Genomic DNA, 21593 nt, shown 5'->3' on the forward strand with positions numbered 1-21593 from the left:
ACTCTTTAAAGCACTTCCCGCATTTTATACAAGATTATGATTAAGAAAAAATTAATGCATGTAATGTTTTTTTATCTATCGGGTTTACATAATTGCGCCAAAGTTATGAATCCGTTTTTGTTAGTTAGCATAATGTTTAGTAAACGATATAAATAAAACGTCGGTGAATTCTCTGCGGCAGGAAGTTTGGTACGGGTTTTAACTACGCGCTCATGTGGGTAACGCAGCATTTCAATGGATATGAGCTGCTTTTCTCACGTTATCGCTGATTTCGTCTGACCAGTTTGAGACTAGAATACAGTCGTTCGTATAGGTGTGGTTCATACTCGTTACACTCAGTCACCTCCCCCAAACTCCTAAAAGCCGTCCGCTTAGGAAAACGACATTTCTCCAGCTCCTATAGAGAACTATGGCTGTGAACCCTCCTGTCACGCAGCAGATAACCAGAACCTCACAGGAGAGGCCGAACAAGTCGGCCGAAGTGGACATTTCAGCGCTGCGTGACTGCATAGTGTTCGATCGCCACGGCGAGAAGATCCTATTCAGGAGCTTGTATGAGAACAAGAAGGCGATCTTGATTTTCGTCAGGGTGAGTGTTACAACCAGCCCAAACTACTATGTTTAGTGAAAATCATATCAGGCTGCCCTACGACCGTAGATACCAGGAAAGCGCTTCTTGTCTCGCTGCGGCGTCTTAACCGGTGGGTCAGAGCTTTTTCGAGCCGAAAGTCAAGGATTTGGCAATCAAACGATGTGTCGCCGTGTCCCCGTTTGCACAGTTTATAGACAGAAAATCAAGCACAGCAGTCCGCGATTCCTCTTGCTTACAGTGTGATGTATTTAGTAACATTTCCATATGCTTCTTAAAACGCCTGAGAGATAGTGTGTCCGTTTAGAATGTCGGATTAAACACGAAATGACTAATTTGAAATTTTAATGTTTCACGGGACGCACATTTTACCCTTCAGGCATTCGCTGGGGGGCTGTTAATATTAATATAGTGCCCTTAATACACTAACAAACATTCCTGTAAACGGTAACACGTACAATGAAATGTTTTGGTTTTCAATGCAAAACTAATATAAAGTTGCCAGATTTGATTGTGAAGCTATCTTGTTTACACAGCAACTAAAGCAAACTGTTTACTTAATAGCCGTTGTCTGATGACCAAAGCAACCCTTGTAGTGGAGACACCTGATCATCAAAAAATGCGCAAACTATATAAAAAAGTGATATTTTAATTGAACCAGAAACTTAAAGTGTCACATATGGAAAACAAACAGCAAATCTGATCTGTCCCATTGAACCTCAATTTCAAAGCACAATGTTTTTAAATTTTGATAGTTTTTACCATCTGTACTAATCCCGATTAAATTGTATTATCCTCTTACAGTACATTGGTAAACTTCTTCCTTCTATTACCATTTCATTTTTCGCTTTGTACACTTTTTTCAGTTTGAATCCCAGTGACATCACGTATTTCTTCACATTTTTGTTTCTTTTTTTGTTTACATTATAAAGTACATTGTAATAGTGTACACTACCATCTACCTTCCACCTCTAGTTCAGCTTCTAATATCTTCCACCTTCCAACCAGCAATTGTTTGCCCCTCTGATTCTAGTAAATGATGGCAGGGAGCTTTACGACTCATCTTGGAGTTGTTTAAGGTTAATCATTAGAACCAATTCAGAGTTAGGGATGCCCCTTCAATGCCCTTTCCTATTTTCATATGTTAGTGATCTTTATAGCTGATTGTATACTAGTGCAAAACCAAATACCCAGGGATGCTTCTGGACTACTCGCCATTAGAAATGGGCAGCTGAGCCTGTCATACCTTCATTCATGGGATATTTGGTTGCCACCCTAGGCCATGCAAGTCTTGTTATTGTGGTAGCACATGTGATGACTCTTGATCTAGTGCCCTTGACAAATTCACTTCCAGAGTACCATCTGTAACTATTGCTCACTGACTGACAGCCTCTTTTTATCCACAATAATATTACACGTCAGATGACTTATAACATGCCTTTTATCTTTTTGTTTCAATCTACTGTATGTCCCATTCTGGTCCTGTCAATTCCTTTGCAGACAGGAAACTTATTACACTCACTTTATATCTTTTAAAAAAGTTGATGTATTTGATCTTTATAAATAACTCATATAGTATTGAAAGTTAGTTTTTGGTTTAAAAAGGAAGACACACATTTTGACTTGTAAACATACTTTATCATCCATCCATTTATTCATCCAATCTTCTAAAACCATTAAATCAAATTGGATAATAATGATACTAATTTATTGCATTTACGCTTTAATGTTAAACGTTCAAATTTGAGCAGTACAGTGCCATGTTGGTCTCAACAGTGTCCCATGTCTATAGGGGCATTTTTTTATTTCTGTCTTGGTCACTGTCTGTTTGGAGTTGGCATATGAGTTTGTTTTGACCGGACACTACGATTTTCCTGCAGCATTCCAGAGTGATGTATACAGTATTAGGTAACTTAAAAACTCAGTATTGTCCCAGTGTGTGTACCCTGAGATGAATTAGTAACCCATTGAAGAGTGTTCCTTGGCTTCAGTCCATGGTGGTTTCGGGTTCCCCACAAAGTGGAGTTGACAATATTATATTAATTGGCAACTGTATTGGAAGTTGGCCTGATGTGAGTGTGACCTATTAGGACTAGCACACCATTCAGAACTGATTAGTGCCTTGCACTTGATTCAGTATGATGCTAGTAATTGTGCCATATTAGCATCCACTAAAATAATAGCTGTATAAATATATGTTTTTCTGTGCCATACTCGGCTCTAAGGCATAGTTTTAAAAGATTTTTGCTTTGAATCACAATGCACATTGTTGCTTGTCTTTGTCACAGATATTTTAATTTGCAAATGAGTTTATTCTATTATTAATTTAATAATTTTAACAGGTCAAGTATTCCAGTGAGTCACAGGTTGGCCAGAGGCAATCATGTTAATGTCAGGCACAATTCAAGAACCAACCCTGGATGAGATGCCAGTTTACTTGCTTATGGTATCAATCCAAACTAAACATCTTTTGCGATATAGATGTAAATCCAAGTATTTGTAGAAAAATCTTTATGGTAATGGCTGCAAACTCCATGTAGACAGAGATGCCCATGATTTGATCACTGGGCATTAAACACAGTATTGGAGCTGTACAGCAGTAGAGTGACCCATTGCATTACTGCATTTGTTCATCAAAATGATTATTTGAATTCTGCTCAGAATGCCAGTGTAGTTGCAGTCATTAGTCCACTTGCAGATGTCTCTGCTCTTTTTGCTTAAAAGAAATTGTTTTTGTACTTAACAAAAATAGGATATAATGAAATTCAAAGACCCACAATTGGCATTATTTTTAATGGCCTCAGAGGCACATTAAAAAAGTTACTTTTTTAAAAACTTCACGTTTTTATTTGTTCTCATAGCAATGTCCTTTTTCATCTGTCACACTGTTGCCTGACTGGAGTAAGCAGGTTTCATGATGGATAGATAGATGGATATTCTTGCAGCTGTCTGTTCTGTTTTGTCCGTAGCTTGTTGGTTGCCAAGTGCCTCAGTATTATCTGTAACTGACAGTTTGTTTATGTTTCAGCATTTCTTGTGCTACACCTGCAAAGAGTATGTTGAGGATCTGGCTAAAATACCAAAGTGCTTTCTTTCGGTAAGTAAAAGAGGACATAATTATTAGCTTTGTAAAAAACTGGAAGTGGATTCTACACTAATCTCCCAGATTTCTGAGACAGCAGCACTAACCATTATGCCATCCTAATACACTTTCCTGTTATATATATATGGTGCATGTGCTTAGCCTGTTCAGGACTGCATCCAACCTTGCACACTTTATTACTAGGGTAGGCTCTGCCTTCCTGCAACCCTAAAAGAGACTTGATTATACGATTCAATAAATGCGTGGATGATTGCAAGTACCCTTTTCACAGTTCTATAGTTGACACTCCGAAAGGTTAAGTGATTGAATCTGAATCACACCAGTAGTTGTGACTGAAACTGCCACCTTTGTGTTTTATAGTATAATGTTTTAGGCAGAAGGCATTATGCCTCATGAATTTTGCTAAAACATTTTAATGTTGATCTTTGTTAGATATTATTGTATAATTTTAGAGTAGTTTTAATGTGAATTTGTGCTGTCCAGTAGGATAAATATCTTAAAGGTTTATCCTAATTCACAAGTCCATTTGGACATCTCAGAATAAACCTTTCATCTTTAATGAATTTGTCTTTATTTCATTCAGTGGCATTCATGTACCTTGTTTTCACTAACACCAGGCAGCATATGCACCTGTCACCAGATTGCTTTTCCATTACAGGAAGGCACACTAAAGGAGGTATTAATTATAAATTAATGACACCAAACATAAGAGACCATACACAATCTATGTGGTGAAAATTGTTCCTTTTTTGTTGCCTTTATAATGCTTTGGAATTTCTTTTTTCAACATTGTTTCATGTAATGCATATTCCTACTTCTTCTATCTTCTTTGGTTGCATAGAACACTGTCTGTTATAAGTACTTGTACCTCATATGTGGTCATTTGCGCTTATGACTGAAGTTTTATAAAAGATGGTATATGGTAAAGAACATTTCAAGTACAGTCTTGAGCAGTCTTGTAGGAGGCATTCAGACTGACATAAGTTCCACATAAAAAGCAGGAAAAAATCTTGCATTACTTATGTCACATAACCTACATGTCAAATCATCTGATTGTACACTCACAGCATGCAAAATTCATGTACTATATTTTTGGCTAAAATATTGTTCAATAAATAACTGAAAGTAGTCCACACAGGAAGCCTCTTCACATGGGACTGAGCATTAAATTGAAGACCAGCCTCTCCACCTCATTCACTGGTCAAAAGTCCTGTCTTCAATTCAAAAACACAAGTCTGTGTAAAGGGGTTTCCAGTTTATTGACTATTTTCAGTTTCTGAAGTAATTTATTTAAAATATTTTAGTAAAAAATACATGGGTTTTTAATGTTGTGAACATACAATTAGATGACTTGACATGTGAATTATTTAACACAAGTAATGAGAGATTTTTTCATGGACATTTTTATATACTTTGCTGTTGTCCTGCATTAGTCACCATTGACTCCTGTTCTATTAGAATCTTTATGTCTTTTCTCCATGAAATTAAAAAATGTTTCTCAGTCATCACTACAAACTACACGGGGTAAGTAACATACAAAAAATATAATTTCTTGGTTGAGTATTCCTTTAAACTTCACACTGTAGGTGCCTCTAGGGTCTTGTTTGTCTTGGTTCTGCCTCATTCTACTTGGTAAGCAGTTATAGGAGCCTTTTTCACATTCCACTTTTAAGCTTTTGATAAAAAAAACTGAAAAGTTTACAAATAAGTAATCATTTTGCTGATATCTAATATATGTATGTAAACATCTTATTCCGTAATTGAAGAACATGTCTACAGTCACAAATTTGACACAATATGAACATTTAATGATGTATAGACCTAAGAATGTGGAATATATATTAAAGGCAATTAAATTATGATTCAACCAATGGCTCATCTGCAGTTGATTCTTGCCATTCTGAGAAAGCCCTAGCCCTCCCCATAGTAAAACTATAAAGAGGATAGAAAAAGAATGTACAGTATATATGGATTTTATCCACAAATATCGTACAGACATAAATCCAAAGTAGAAACAGTTAACAGAAGGAATTAAAAAAATTTTGTACTGCGATTAATGTTCTCCATGACCTGAACTAAGCAAAGTTGCAACCGGTACTATTGCATTATAAAATGACACGGGAGACAAGGTGCATTTTTGCCATCCATTTCCAACTCCCATTCCCAACTATAACGCCCCATCAACACACACCATATTCTTAAATGGAATGGAGCAAAGCTCCTAATTCATATACGTGTTTCTTTAAACTTTGTGATACAGTGCATTCTGTAAACATCAGACCAAAAAATATAATATCCATTAAAATTTGCTTTAAAACAATAAAGTACAAAATACGCATTAAGCGAAACTGAATGTGAAACAAAACATGATTGTGTTCTTCCTGCACACTTCACGAAATACCTCGGCTATTTCAAACTGTCCTGCAAGCTAAAAGATGCCTTCCCTTTTTAAATAAACATACGCAGTGTGGATTTGAGAGACTTTTAACAGACATTACAACTGACAACTTAAACAGATTCTAGAAATTAACACAATTTTACAAAATAGCGTAATCAATATAATGGTCTTACATTTAGTACTTTCGTGTTAACTCTTCAAATCCTGTCCTCTGTGGTACACCGCCATCAAAGACTTGATGATTATACTTTTCACATTTGATCCTGTTCCTGGCACACTTAAAGTTCTATCTAGCTGGAAAAACTGACACCAAGCATTGAATGGATGGTGATATTGGGATATGGAAACGGGAATAATGGGTAAATGATTAGCAATAAACAGTATACTTTTGATTTCGTTTAATTTAGCAATTGTATTAGGCTATTCAAAATTGTTTAACAGCATAAATATAATTTATATGGTGTGAAAGAACGAGTCTCAACACACTAAAAAAGGTTTGGGGCAGCCACCCGTATATTGTTCCTAGCTGCAAAAGATTTAAATTGAACAACTGATGTTGCTTGTTTGAGTTCCCAGTATGAACTGCCCTTGGTTTGGCAATATGGAGGATTTATAGTCTGTAACCCAGAAGTAACTTCAGTCTGGGAGCCAGAACCAGAAGTGACGTCAGTCTGGGAGCCGGAACCGGAAGTGACATCTGATCAGGCAGGTTTTCCCGTATTTGATCTGCGGAAATAACAGAAACAGGTTTAGAGCACCCCGCCACCCCCTGGCCCGGCGGGTAATCACCTCCACTTGGTCCATTCAGCTCATTCCTAGTCGCACGTATGTGACACGGCCCCCCCTCTCAGCCCAGACTCATCGGGTCGGGTGTACCTGTTCGTGAGGTCGTGGCACAGAGAAAGGGCATCAGCATTGGCCTGCAACAGACCTTGATGATAAATGACCGAAAACTTATAAGGCTGTAGGTCCAAAAACCACCTCGTGACTTGTGAATTTGAATCCCTGTGTAATGCCATCCACTGTAACGGTGCATGGTCAGTCACCAGGGTGAAGTCCCAACCCAGGAGGTAGTACCTCAGTTGCGTAATCGCCCATTTAATCGCCAAAGCTTCCTGCTCCACTGCCGCATACCTGGTCTCTCGGTCCAACAGTTTCCGACTCAGGTACATAACGGGGTGTTCCACGCCATCGATGCTTTGGCTCAGCACGGCACCAAGACCTGTGTCCGAAGCATCCGTCTGGAGAATGAAAGGCAAAGTAAAATCAGGAGCTTTCAAAATAGGAGCTGACATAAGGGCATGCTTAAGGTCACTAAATGCAGTGTCAGTATCATCATCCCAAACCACGTGATTATGTTTCCCCTTCCTTGTCAGATTTGTCAAGGGCGTTGCACTCTCGGAAAACCCGGGTTACAAACCGGCGATAGTAACCTGTTAAGCCGAGAAATGCTTGTACCTGCCGCTTGGTTCTCGGATGGGGCCAATTCACTATGGCATCTGTTTTGGAGCATTGTGGTTTGACCATACCCCGGCCACTAGGTAACCTAAATATTTGGCTTTGACCAACCCAAAATAGCATTTCTTAAGATTAATACGAAGTCCGGCATTCACTAGTGTCCGTAATACAGCATCAACCAGCAGTAGGTGTTCCTTCCAGGTGCTGGAATAGATGACAAAGTCATCCAAGTAGGCAGCACTGTACGAAATATGGGGTTGGAGACTTTGTCCACCAGACGTTGGAAGGTTGCGGGTGTCCCATGTAATCCAAATGGAAGTACACGATACTGCCAATGTCCGCTAGGAGTGCTAAACGCAGTCTTTTCCTTTTGCAGAATCTGTTAAGGGAACCTGCCAGTACCCCTTTGTCATATCAAGAGTAGTCAAAAATTTGGCATGTCCTAGTCGAGAAGGTTATCCACTCGCAGCATCAGATAGGCATTGAATTGGGAGACTTGGTTAAGCCAACGGAAGTCATTGCAAAACCTCCAGCTTCCGTCCGGCTTTTTAATCAATACGATGGGACTGGACCAGGGACTAAAACTTTCCTCTATCACACATAGATCCAGCATTCGTTTGATCTCCAACTCCACTTTTGCCTTTTTTGCTTTGGGAATCCGATATGGGCGTTCTCTGAATATAACCCCTGGTTTTGTCACTATATCATGCGCAACCAGGGAGGTTCATCCAGGATTTTTGCTCACTACCTCTGGGACAGACAGGATAACTGCTTCGAGCTCCTGTCGTTGTTGGCGAATCAAATCATCACCGAAGTTAAGGTGTAATTTATGAACGAAGAGTGAGCAGGGCTGTCCGGAGGAGGGATCGGGATCCCTTTCCTTCCATGGTTTCAGCAAATTGACATGATAAATCCGCTCTTTAGGTCGATGATTAGGTTGGATAACTAAATAATCGACCAGACCCTTCCTATCCTTAACTTCATATGGGCCTTGCCAATAAGCCAGTAATTTGGAATGTGAGGTGGGAACCAATACCATGATTCGATCCCCCGGGCGGAACTCCCGGAGAGATGTGCCACAGTTATAACACCGAGCCTGGGCTGTTTGCGCCTTCTCCATGTGAGAATGTAGGATAGGTCTAATTTTTGCAAATCTATCGCGTAATTGCGCGATATATTCAAGTATATTTACAGAGGGAAGGACCTCCTCTTCCCAGCCTTCTTTTAATATATCCAATAAACCCCGGGGTTGTCGTCCATACAATAATTCAAAGGTGAGAACCCCGTGGAGGCTTGTGGGACTTCCTGGTATGCAAAAAGGATGAGGGGGAGGAGATGATCCCAGTTCCTTCCATCCTCATTGACTACCTTGCGTAACATCTGTTTGAGAGTTTGGTTAAACCTCTCAACTAGACCATCTGTTTGAGGATGATATACAGAGGTCTGTAAATGTTTTATTTTCAGTAACTTAGCAGTTTCCCTGAACGTTTCCGAGGTAAATGGAGTCCCTTGATCCGTCAGGATTTCTTTAGGGATTCAGACTCGCGCAAATACTCGTACCAACTCCTGTGCAATATTTTTGGAAGTGGCTGAGCATAATGGAACAGCTTCAGGATATTGGGTGGCATAATCCACCAGGACCATTATATATTTATGTCCTCTGGCTGAAGGCTCTAGGGGTCCCATCAGATCAACCCCGATACATTCAAAAGGGACATCAATTAGGGGTAAAGGGATATAGAGGAGCACGGTCCCTTCTAGGAATCTGCCGTAATTGACATTCCGGACAGGACATGCAAAAGCGGTGGACCTCCTCATTAATCCCAGGCCAAAAAAAGTCAGAGCTTGATTCGCTTTAAAGTTTTCTCAGGACCCAGATGGGCTCTCAGGAAGTGGGTATGAGCTAGTTCACAGACTTGTCGCCGGTAAGTCAGTGGAACTAAGAGCAGTGACCTCACCCCTCCTTCATGATCTGCCACCCGATATAAAAGGTCATTATTTAATACAAAGTGGGGACCTTGTGGCATGGGATGTGTGGTGCGCTGGCCATCTACTAAGACCACTGCATTTTTCGAAAAATTTAAGGGAGTCATCATTCCATTGCTCCCTTTTAAATGAAGCCGGTGTCTGCCTAAACTGAAACTGCAGACAACTGAGGGGATCAGATTCAACCTCAAGGGGCGTGGTTTCAGACCGAGCAAGCGCAGCGTTTGGGGTTGACGTTTCGCTCTGCGATGGTCCGGCTGTTTCCACGTCATTCTCTAAGGCCGCATTCTGTTCCCTTACCGGCTGTGTACACGGCGTGGAGGTAGCTGAGGACGCGGAATCGGCATCCATAACAAGACCTAGTGCTTTGGTAGGGATAGCGAGTGTTATGCCGCAGTTTGTATCTGACCAATGTCTACCCAGTATCAAGGGGAATGGAGGATTGTCGTGCACCGCCACCGTTATTTTCTTTAGAACGCCGTTTTGGCAGATGTAACAGCGGGCGGACTTGTATGACCGGATGGCCCCATGAATACAGGTTAGATGGGTCTTTAGTTTTAACCTTTGTCACGGCAACACTAAATGGCGAGCAACAATGGTAATGTTACTGCCAGAGTCAAATAAAGGTGATACTTTAAAGCCATTGACCAGCACTTCTCCTGTACGAGAAAAGGCCAGAGGATTAGTAGGAGCACCCTGCCACCTGCTCTGTGTTTCTCTGCAGAGCCTCGTGTCACCTCGCGAAGCCCTCCGTCGTGTATCTGAGTTTTCCAAAGCATGTTCCGCAATGTAGGAGTAAGACTCTAAATTAGTGGTACAACTCCCTCTGGGTTCACAGGGATTCCATTCTGGTTCTCCCAAGTAGGTTTCCTCCCGCAAGGTATTAATGATCCCCACAAGGGTGACCATGTTGTTATATGAATGTCCCCAGGTCAGCTGGGCGAGTTTAGCAGGTAGGCCCTTTATTAATATGGCACAGGCCACCTTTTCCACAATCATTCGGGCATTTTTATTATATGGCCGTAGCCAACACCCAACTTTCTGCCATAGTGTCATGGCCTGTTCTCGGAGGGATTCCTCTGGGTTGTATTCCCAATTCATTATTTCCCTCACCTGCCGACCCAGGGCACCCCCACCTTTCTCAAAGAATTTTTTCTTTGTGGGGTTCTTTGGGTCGGTCACCGTCCTTGGGTGCCAATAATAGGTCTGCACTGTGTTCCTATCATAACCTGGCCCTCATCTGTAGGTCTTCTGCCTACGCTCCCAGGTTCTCTTTAAGGAGAACTGGGTCGGAACACACTCCAGATCCCCCTGACACACACCGTCAGACCCCAGCTTGGCAACACAAGAACAGTACTCTCCTACCTGATAGGTCTTGAGTGGTTCATCACGATGGTGTGTTGAGACATAAGGTTGGTTTGGCTTCCGATTCCACCAGGAGGCCATCCTGCCGACTACACCACTGTGAAAGAACGAGTCTCAACACACTAAAAAAGGTTTGGGGCAGCCACCCATATATTGTTCCTAGCTGCAAAAGATTTAAATTGAACAACTGATGTTGCTTGTTTGAGTTCCCAGTATGAACTGCACTTGGTTTGGCAAAATGTAGGATTTATAGTCTGTAACCCGGAAGTGACTTTAGTCTGGGAGCCGGAACCGGAAGTGACATCAGTCTGAGAGCCAGAACCAGAAGTGACGTCAGTCTGGGAACCGGAAGTGACGTCAGATCAGGCAGGTTTTCCCATATTTGATCTGCGGAAACAACAGAAACAGGTTTAGAGCACCCTGCCACCCCCTGGCCCGGCGGGTAATCACCTCCACTTGGTCCATTCAGCTCGCTCCTTGTCGGACGTGTGTGACAATAGTTACAATTTACAGAATTTAAGCAGTTTTAGATGTAGTAGTCTATAGAGTCAAATGAAGCTGGTATGGATTGTTTGAGTCATTTTAACCATTACCACTTTTAAGGTTTTTAAGGTTTACACTTACCTTTTTTTGTATTGTTATTTCATAATGTAAAAAAAAAAGTTACATGAAAGTCCCGTCTGAGATGATTACCTTGTCGACTTATGCCATGCACAGGCCCAGGTTGCAGCTAATTGGCCATACATCCATGTTCATCATTCATGTTAATGTCCTGTTTGTTAATGTCATACAGTATTGTGGTCAATTTTCCAACTCCACATTTATTTTTTAGCTTGGTCCTGTACTGCTTACATCCAGAAACACCAGTTGACTAACATTTAATGCTTTTCTACAAAGCAATGCATCAATAAAAACTGATGCTTTGACCTGTGCAACTGTTATTATGGTGTTAATTTTTTTTCCTTCATTTTTAGTTTTTGTAATAATTTGACCTCAGTTCTCCTATTTATTGTTCCCATCCCTTCCTGTCTATGTGAGAGCTGTGGAAAGATTTAACGCTTAATAATTGAATGCTGACATCCATTTTTTCTTTTTACATGCTTACTCTAAACCTGTGCCCTCGTCTTAGGAGGAAATTTGCATATGAGTTCACAAATTTCAGCAGGTATAGTGGCATGGAGGACATCGAGTCTTTTAAAACAACAGACTAAGCCTCTCATATTTGGGCAGCATGCCTTTGGTGAATATTTTAGTAAGGTGGAATCTGAATGACTCCTGCATAACATCACACAGGAAGGCAGACAGCTGTGTGCTTTGTAAGATGTGACCAACCTCACCTAGCTGAGTTCTTAAATTAAGGAGTTTAGAGACAGTAACCAGAATAATGCCAAACCCTTTAATTATTAATACTCCCTGATGGTGTACCATTGTACATGTGCATTTCCAAGGGCTACAAATAAAGATCCAGCTCTTCTCGTAATGAAAGGGAGGTCTTCTCATGAGCTGACTTTTGGTGGCTAAGTTGTACACATAGAGTGGATAAGAGATGTGCCTTCAATTTACACACCTTTCTTTTGACCTGATATCATGTACTGCAGTTATGTAGCTGGTGATCTGTTTCAAAGGTTCCAGGCTTTAGCATGTACTGTTCCACCAGCAAGGAGGGTGAACACATGGTAGTAGAAAGATGGTCAAAAGAAATGACTGAAAAAGTCTGTCATTTGTCAAGATATTAGTGATTTTACTACCTCTTTATTTTTGTCTACCTGTTTTTAAAACATAATACTGTTTTCTTTGACAATAGGATGCTGATGTCAGACTTATAGTAATTGGACAATCATCATACCAGCACATTGAGGTAAGTATAACCATAATGCCATTATGATAAAATGAAATACATAAAAGTGGAATTTAGCCTATCTCTCATCAGGGTTGTAACCCACATTCTTCTGACCAAATATTTATTGATGGTTAGGCAGAAAAGATACAAGACTTACAGAGATCAATGTTCAGTAATAAAGCCCTAACTGTCAACAACAGAAAGGTAAACGGAAACGAGGAAAAGTAGTTTATGCATATTGTAGAAGTCCTTTTCTAGATTATGGATTGGCCCAGATAGGTGACACACAATATCAACAGAATAAATTCTGGTCAGTTACTTTTGTTTTGTGTTCTGACTATGTATCATTTATGAATCTGTTTTGTTTTTCATTTTGGATGATTTTTCGGACATTTTCATAGATATTTTGGTGTTTTTGGATGTGAGGATTTTGTTTTCAGGTACAAGATTAACATTTTGGAAATAATTTTATGGCATTTCTGATGCCATTTTGTTTTGATTATGGAATGCACCATTTTGTGTTCTCATCATCATGATTAGAGTCTGGTTGCTAGATGGTTACATGGGTCACAACCTCAGCGTCAATTATGGGAAAGTGTTAAAAGGTGACCGACGGCAGCATTTTCTATCCAAGTTTGCAAATAATGCTCCTAAAGATTTTCTCAGAGTTTGTTTGTTTTATAAAACTGTTTCAGTGATGACTTTTTGGCTTAGGCATTTTGACTTTGATTATCATGTTTTGTTTTAGGGTTTGACTAAAGACTGTCTTGACCTCCTGATTTTGATCTTTACGCATCTTAAAGCCATGTCACATTAGATGCATGAGAACTGACAACCAAAGAGTGCTCATCTGGAAGTACAATACATACAGTATAACGCAGTGATGAAGAATAAGGAACATGGGTGTTTTGGACCTCACAAAGAGAAGCCCATCTGTCTGATATCTTGTTTTTTATGTGCCATGACAGAATGGAGAAAGAATAAATAATTCAGAAATGAGCATCACTAAGCTTTGCGCCCTAGGAACCAAGTTACCAAAAACTATTCTATAACATTTCAATAATTATTTACCACTCTGATACTGATCTTTTTGATCATAAAATAGGTCATTACAATAGCAATTGATGAGAAGAATTCTTAAGTAATTACTGAATTGCAGTATTTGAGGGTTCCTCTAGAGTGCCTCTTTCTCTTTCACGATTTGACTTAAAAACTAATCAGCACATCGTCATCTTATAATAGGCTTAAGTTTCGAGTTGGTATTTTTCTGTCCAGCCATTTTAGCTCTAGACTGGCCTCAAACTGTGACACACAGACACACACTCCCATCATCAAGATATCGATGTTTTCAGTTTCAGGGGACCCCAAAACATTGAGATCCATCAAAAACCGGAGATCGAAATTTTTGATGAATCTAAACCTTTCAAAAAGGAGCAAGGTTGTGGCTGAACTCCGCATACCTGGTTACCCTTCGTACAGCATGTTCCATCAGGGAGCTCATTATTGGCTCTCTAAAAAAATGCAAACACAACTGTGCAGGAAGATTTGCATGCAGTAACTAAATTGTACATGCCCAGTGATTTTCAGTTGGGTAAATTGACATGTTCTGGCGACAAGATCAACTGCAGTTGGCAAGTCTGGTACTCCACAATTTGAAATCGTGGAATGTGACATCCACTTTAGTTTACATCTTGTTTCCTAGTCCATCTTAAAAAAACTATTTCCTCCTTTCGAGCACAGTATTTAACTAATTGTTGGAAATCAGTCTTTTCTCCTGTTTGTTTCATGAGTTTATAACTATACTTTGTTCTTCTAAACATGGTCATGTAGTATCATTAATTTGTTATAAAGTAAGTGTGGCAGAATACAATGGAACTGATAAAATAAGAGAAAATTCTGTCAGTTTACTAGTCCTTAAGTGTCTGATCAGGGAATTCCATGTAAAGTAATTTTATGTTTTGGAAATTCAAAAGATGTAGTACTACACTGAACCAAACACCTGATGTTCTAGATGTTGTATTTTGGGTTATACATAACGGCACATAAAATTTGTTCATGCTATAGGAAGTACAATTTTCAGACTGGCACCCATCTAGAGTGACATCCTGCCATGTGTCCACTGACTCTGCCACTCCCTGACAAAGCTTAAAAAATGCAATCACATAAGTAATGTTTTATTCTAATTTTAGTAAAATTTCAATTACCTTTGCTAAAAATTAGGAAAACACAATACAGTGGCCTAGTTTTTAATTATTGTGTCTCTAATTTTTTTAAGGCATTTCGTTCCATAACTGGATATCAGCACTACATTTATGTTGATCCAGACAAGGAGATCTATAAAACACTTGGGATGAAAAAGGATGAAACTTTTACCCGGGAAGGTAACTGTACCATCAGAATACTCTTACTTTTAAAGTATACAATGCCAATTTATTGGAGCTGCTAAACATTTTTTCCAAGTTCTATCAAGCTTAATCATTTTGGTTCATAAACTTTATAAATGATTTTGTGAGATTTTAATATTAAAAATTATTCAAAATATAGTTTCTGGTTACTGTGTTTATTTAACACAATCAAAATTGCATCAAACTATATATGCAAAGGTTTTCTCCTGTTTATGAAAAGAATACTGTTGTAGGTATTTTCATTTTTGGCAGATTACAAGTTCAATCTAAATTTGAGCAGTTAATTTAATCTGCAATTACACTCAGTGGAGCCTGTGCTGCAATTGCTTTGTATGTTTAAATGTTAATGAAAATATAATGTGTCATATGTTCACTCTCTTAGGATCTCAAAGCCCTCATGTAAAGTCAAATGGATTTTCTGGAAGCATAAAAAGTATATGGCGTGCAATGAGTAGCCCAGCCTTTGATTTTCAAGGAGATCCAAAACAACAAGGAGGTGCTTTGATACTTGGACCAGGTACACCAAAACAGATTGTTTATGTTTATCTTAATTTTTTTTCAATGATTTCACAAAATATGTCTGATATATTAGTAGCTTGTTAAATGTTCACATGCTGTAAAGCAGGAATAGAGTAAATGCTTAGCAAAAAGGGACAGCACGGTGGCGCAGTGGTAGCGTTGCTGCCTTGCAGTAAGGAGACCTGGGTTTGCTTCCCAGGTCCTCCCTGCGTGGAGTTTGTATGTTCTCCCCGGGTCTGTGTGGGTTTCCTCCAGGTGCTCCGGTTTCCTCCCACAGTCCAAAGACATGCAGGTTAGGTGCATTGGCGATCCGAAATTGTCCCTAGCGTGTGCTTGGCGTGTGTGTGTGTGTCCTGCGGTGGGCTGGCGCCCTGCCCGGGATTTGTTCCTGCCTTGCGCCCTGTGTTGGCTGGGATTGGCTCCAGCAGACCCACGTGACCCTGTGTTAAGATATAGCGGGTTGGAAAATGACTGACTGACTGACTTAGCAAAAAGAAAGCACAACTAAATTTTACTTGGATACACTGTATATTAATCAGTCTTCATTAAGAAGAAGGTTAACCAATGCAGTTTGATCCCTAGAATGAATTAAAAACAAGTGGTGTTTTAATGACAGTGGATTGCAGTGCTGAGAATAAAAATTGTAGCAAATGTTGTGACGAAAATGGGCTCCTCATTTTCCAACTATCCTAATCATTTGAAAATGTATTCAAGGTGCTATTTTCACTTCTACTTCTTGTTGTTGTGAATCAGAGTAGGTTTCATTTTTCTTTGGCAGAATGTTATGAATTCTTTTAATTTTTTACCCTTTTGGGATTTTGCTACATAAGAATAGAATTATTTAGTTGTTTTATGGGAATAGGGCCATTTTAAAGGTCTTAAAAATATTTCATGTGCTGAAGCATAGCCATTTTGTTCTTAAAATGGAAAAGGCGAAAATAATGTTGATAACTTTGTTGCTAGTACAGGGCAACTGGAAGTCGTTGGGCATGACATGTTGCAACAGTATAAAGGTCAGCATCACTTGCTTTCTGGTTGTCCAAGATTCTGGATAACAAACCAAAAATTTTACTCTGTTTCGAGGTGTGAGTTAATGTTTTAGGATTAAATATTATAGCATTCTGTTTGTGGCTATCATTTATGAATACATTCTGGGTTTTGGTTACTAGTTTTGTTGTTTTGTTGTGTTGTTTCTGGTTTTGACCTCAGCCTGTTTCTTGGCTTTGATTTTTGTTTATTTCATATCCTTGTCTTGTGAACATTTTCTTTGTCTGCCAAATTCTAGATAGGCAGAACAAAATCTTGGACTGATTCAGTTAGAAACCAATATGAAGATTTGAATTCAAGGAAATTGAATGTTTACATGGTGAACAGTACAATATTAGGAAAAGGTTAGAATAGCTAAATTCAGCCATATTATTTAATATAAAAAAAATTGCTAAGTTAGCAAAAGTAGAAGAAAATATGTGTGGCTGGTCCCTCAGAGTAAAAGAAATTAAACTCTGCTGAACACAATAGACATGTAAAAGAGGGCTGTTGTTTTTATTGTGGTGATTCAGGTCACGTTTGCATTTTCTCTCCAAAACTGGCAATATAGACATTCTCAATCAATTACCACCAAGCAAATTTTATGTTCCGGAACAGCTTAGAAGGGAATTCCTCGTATGGGCACACAAAATGTTTGGATATTCTGGCATAACACAAACTTTGGGAATAAATAAATTTAGATGTTAGGAATTTTATATTAACATTTGAGGAATGTAGGGCTTTTCAACTGGTATACTGCAGTCGATTTCTACTAGTAGTAGACCATGGATAGCAATTACTATGGATTTCTAGTAGTAGACCAAAGAAGAAATTCTTTTGGATTTCATCACTGACCTATATCATTCTAGGAGATATACTACTATTCTGTTACATACTCAAACAGAGATTCTCAGTTTCTGTCTCATTTTTGGAGATTTTTATGTTCTAAGTTACGGTCGAGTGAGTTTAACCTCCAGATATCAACCCAAATCTAATAGACCAACAGACCATATGAACCAGGACTTACAGAAGCTTTTATGATGTACTATGAATTAATTTCCGCCAAGCTGGAAATCTTTTTTACCACTAGTGGATTTCACCTGGTACATGTTTTATCATTCTGCTTTCCAAATGTCATCATATGAATGTCTTTATGGCTATAAACCTTCACTAATGGACCATGCTTCTGTAAATTCAGCATCCCACAGTTTGGCTGAGTACCTAACTAGGTTACAATTAATGTGGAATAAAGTCCGAGAGAATCTAAAGACTACAGAATCCACTGCTAAATCATTAATGAACTGTTGTAAGGCCCTGGTGTTTAGGCTCTAGTCTGCCTTACTACATAAGACAACTGCATCAGGTTTCTTCCTCAAAATTGGCTACTTGTTATATCAGTCCATATACTGTACAATCATTAAACATTTTGGTCCATGTCTTTTTAAAATCTTACTTTCCAAGTTTCCACATTGAAGCCAGTTTACACTAGTCCGTAACTCAATGGACAGTACCATCCCCTCCTATTCAGGTTTTGTCGGGATATTAAATATAAGGTCCAGAATATTTTGGATTTGCAGCATCCTTACATTCATATTTACCATTTAGTCCACTGGAAAGTGTATCATTCTAAACAGCACTGTAGTGTAGGTCTGTAATGATCATGTATATTCACCAAAACCTTTTCTGTCTTTCATTCTTGTTACCCACATAAGCCTGATGGTTGCATCTGGAGCCTGTGCTTTAATAGGGAGAGGCTATTTTGTGAATCAGGTTATGTTTTAATTTTTCTTTGGCTCAGTGTTATGAATTCCCTCTCTTTTGGTGTATGGGGAATTAATTTGTTTAGTTTAATTAATGTATTTGGTTGTTTTTTTTAATCATTGATGCTGACATTTTGGATATTGTTTTGTATACCATTGCTAACCTGTCACCATTGTGTCAGTATAAATTTCAGCTATACACTCTTTCTGGTTGTCCAAGATTTTAGATAACAAAAATAAGCTTTTGTGGTGGTTAGAAATATGGTTTATGGATTTAGGGCTAATTAATGTTAGGTTTGTGACTGGGATTTACAAATAAGTTTTGGGTTTTGGTGTTGTTAATTTTTGTCTAGTCCATCTCCTGGTCCTGTTAACATTTTCTTTATCTTCCAAATTATATCTAGGCACAAATATTTGCTGACTTCTTCCATGTGCTTATAGTTCCCTGTGGGTATAAACTTTATCATAGGATCCATTTCTTGAATCCAGAAGTGGCATTTGTCAGTGAGAGCAGTCATTTGTTCTTCCAAAGCAATTATTGAGTAAAAGGCCTGTTTTAGAATATCTCCATAGTCATGCTGCTTTATACTGCTTCCTGAAGATTACTGTGAAATGGACAAGTAGCAATTTTATTCCAGTCAGCTGAGACATTATCCAGTATCAAACTTAACTGAAACTTCAGGTGGTCTTTATCATAGGGCTTTGGCACAGGCAGATAGAAACTAACTGATTTATTGACTACCTTTATCCCATTTTTCATCATTGTCTCACTGCCCTTTCTTTTTTTTTAATCAAAGAGTTGAAAAGAGATTTCTACCTTTAATTTGTATTTTTATGATACTTGGTGGTCTTGGATTTAATTCATAATATATAAGAATTATGAGCAGTTTCCCTGTATTCATACGGGTACTCTGAAGATGTATTTGTTAGTTTAATTAGGGATTGGAAATTAGTCCAATGTGAGTGAGTGTGGACATGTATGGCTATTCATCGCTTACACAGCTGGATTCTGCCTTGCTCCAAAATGCTTTCAGTAAAAGTTCCATCACACAGTCCTTAAGAGAATGCTTGAATAGATGGTCAAGATGGTTAGGAAGGTAGGTACTTGAAATGAGCATTGTTCACGTTTTATTTATGGTTTAGCCAGTGCAATGAGAACCATTGTTGCAAGTTATTTTGCATTCATTTTGGATTATAAACTTATAAAGAAATTTTAAAAATATTACTGCTTATGTTTTCTTACAGGTGATAACATCCACTTTGCACATTATGATATGAACAGCCTGGACCACATGCCAATAAACGAGTTGCTACAACTAGCAGGTGTACAGACTGTGGATTTCAAAAACAATCAAATTATTACTGTCTAAATCACAAGTTCACTTGGACAACACTGTGAAAAAAAACAAAGGAGTAAACAGGTCACAACAATGGGGATGTCAATATGGAGGAAATAAGTGTTGTTATAATATATCACATGTTGTTTGGATTAATCTTTTCCACTGTGTGTACCAAAAAAGAGACATTCGTGAAGATGGTGAAATTGGGGCAATTCTTCATAGAGTAAAGTACCTGGATACACAAGGAACATTACAAGCAAAATGCAGTGTTTGAATAAACTAATAAATTATTCTTTATGATATTTTACAAGAACACACTTGTTTATTTGTTGTACTTGTACTGTATATATACATCTGTGACAAAATAAGAATAAGTGAGTTAATTTTATTCAGTGTATCAGAGATGCAATATTTTTACTAAACTATTTCTTACCAAACTCTGTGAAAAAAAAATAGTTTAACTGTCTTCCCTGCTTTATCCTAGAACAGCAAAATGGAAAATAGCAAATGAGCCTCAAAGCCTTTGTAAGAGTGGGGTGTCTTCTGTGTGAAATGTATGTGGTTTAGTGGCTCACTCAGCTGTTTCACATCTCCACAGGACTGAGTTTGAATCTTTGCATTGTGAGTTTTCTCCAAATAATGTGGCAAACTTATGAGTTGTGCTTTATAGGTTAAAGATCCACTCTAAACTGTCTCATTACAGTGAGAGTACCATTCATTGGACTGATGTTCCATCCAGGGTTAGTTCCTGCCTTGTGCTTAATGGTGCTAGACAGGTTCCATCTTCATGCAAATGGGAATTCAATAACGTGGGTTCAATAAATGTACAAATGGACATAACTAAAAAAAAACATATAAATGCATAACCTTCAATTCAAATTGTAGTACCTCTAATGCATTGCCTTCATCCAGGATGACGTACCGTATAAACAACTGGTTATTTTACAACTGTTTAAAGATTTTTTTAACAATTGGAGCACAGGTAGGTTTAGTGACTTCCAAAGTCACCCAGTGTGGCAGAAGCAAGAGCTTTATTGGCATCCCTGTGGTTTAAATGTTAGTTTCTTAGGCACTGCACCATACTGCCTGGCATAAATAAGGTTCTGTCACACAATAAAAAAAGAAACTGAAACTAATGAAAGGGACTGAAAACTTCCAACACAGCAATAATTCATGAATTTTTAAAGGGTGGAAGGACCAAAAAGATGTATAAACGTTTACAGTGTAATGTTCTTTTGACATAAGCTATTTTAATGACAGATTGTATTATTCATTGTTCATATTTGTAAACATACCATATCTAGCTATATATATATATATATATATATATATATATATACACACATACATACATACATACATACATACACACACACACAGTACTGTGCAAAAGTTTTAGGCAGGTGTGAAAAAAATGCTGTAAACAAAGAATGCTTTCAAAAATGGAAGTGTTAATCATTTATTTTCATCAATCAACAAAATGTAGGGAATGAACAAAAGAGAAATCCAAATCAATATTTGGTGTGACCACCCTTTGCCTTCAAAACCGCATCAATTCTTCTAGGTACACTTGCACACAGTTTTTGAAGGAACTCGGCTAGTAGGTTGTTCCAAACATCTTGGAGAACTAACCACAGATCTTCTGTGGATGTAGGCTTCCTCACATCCTTCTGTCTCTTCATGTAATCCCAGACACACTCGATGATTTTGAGATCAGGGCTCTGTGGGGGCCATACCATCATTCCAGGACTTCTTGTTCTTCTTTACGCTGAAGATAGTTCTTAATGACTTTGGCTGTATGTTT

At 38.5% G+C, this 21593-nt stretch overlaps 1 protein-coding gene across 2 annotated transcripts; it reads left to right on the forward strand.

Annotated features, from left to right (window-relative positions):
- The first annotated feature begins 248 nt into the window (after nt 1-248).
- Nucleotides 249-20226, forward strand: prxl2c (peroxiredoxin like 2C). Of its 2 annotated transcripts, XM_028805324.2 has the most exons (6): nt 249-589; nt 3618-3686; nt 12704-12757; nt 15015-15120; nt 15527-15661; nt 19695-20226. In XM_028805324.2, the coding sequence occupies exons 1-6, from the start codon at nt 410-412 to the stop codon at nt 19817-19819; spliced, it is 669 nt and encodes a 222-aa protein (XP_028661157.1). In that variant the 5' UTR covers nt 249-409; the 3' UTR covers nt 19820-20226. The 2 variants fall into 2 exon arrangements, with proteins under 2 accessions (XP_028661157.1, XP_028661158.1); XM_028805325.2 differs by lacking the exon at nt 3618-3686.
- The last annotated feature ends 1367 nt before the right edge of the window (nt 20227-21593 follow it).

Source organism: Erpetoichthys calabaricus, chromosome 7, assembly GCF_900747795.2.
Source record: "Erpetoichthys calabaricus chromosome 7, fErpCal1.3, whole genome shotgun sequence".
Classification (NCBI taxonomy): domain Eukaryota; kingdom Metazoa; phylum Chordata; class Cladistia; order Polypteriformes; family Polypteridae; genus Erpetoichthys; species Erpetoichthys calabaricus.

What these genes read in the sequence shown, in the direction of transcription:
- prxl2c (XM_028805324.2), top strand. Translation starts at nt 410, where the DNA reads ATGGCTGTGAACCCTCCTGTCACGCAGCAGATAACCAGAACCTCACAG. An exon ending in CGATCTTGATTTTCGTCAGG is followed by an intron (nt 590 to 3,617) that starts GTGAGTGTTACA and finishes TTTATGTTTCAG; the next exon opens with CATTTCTTGTGCTACACCTG. An exon ending in TACCAAAGTGCTTTCTTTCG is followed by an intron (nt 3,687 to 12,703) that starts GTAAGTAAAAGA and finishes CTTTGACAATAG; the next exon opens with GATGCTGATGTCAGACTTAT.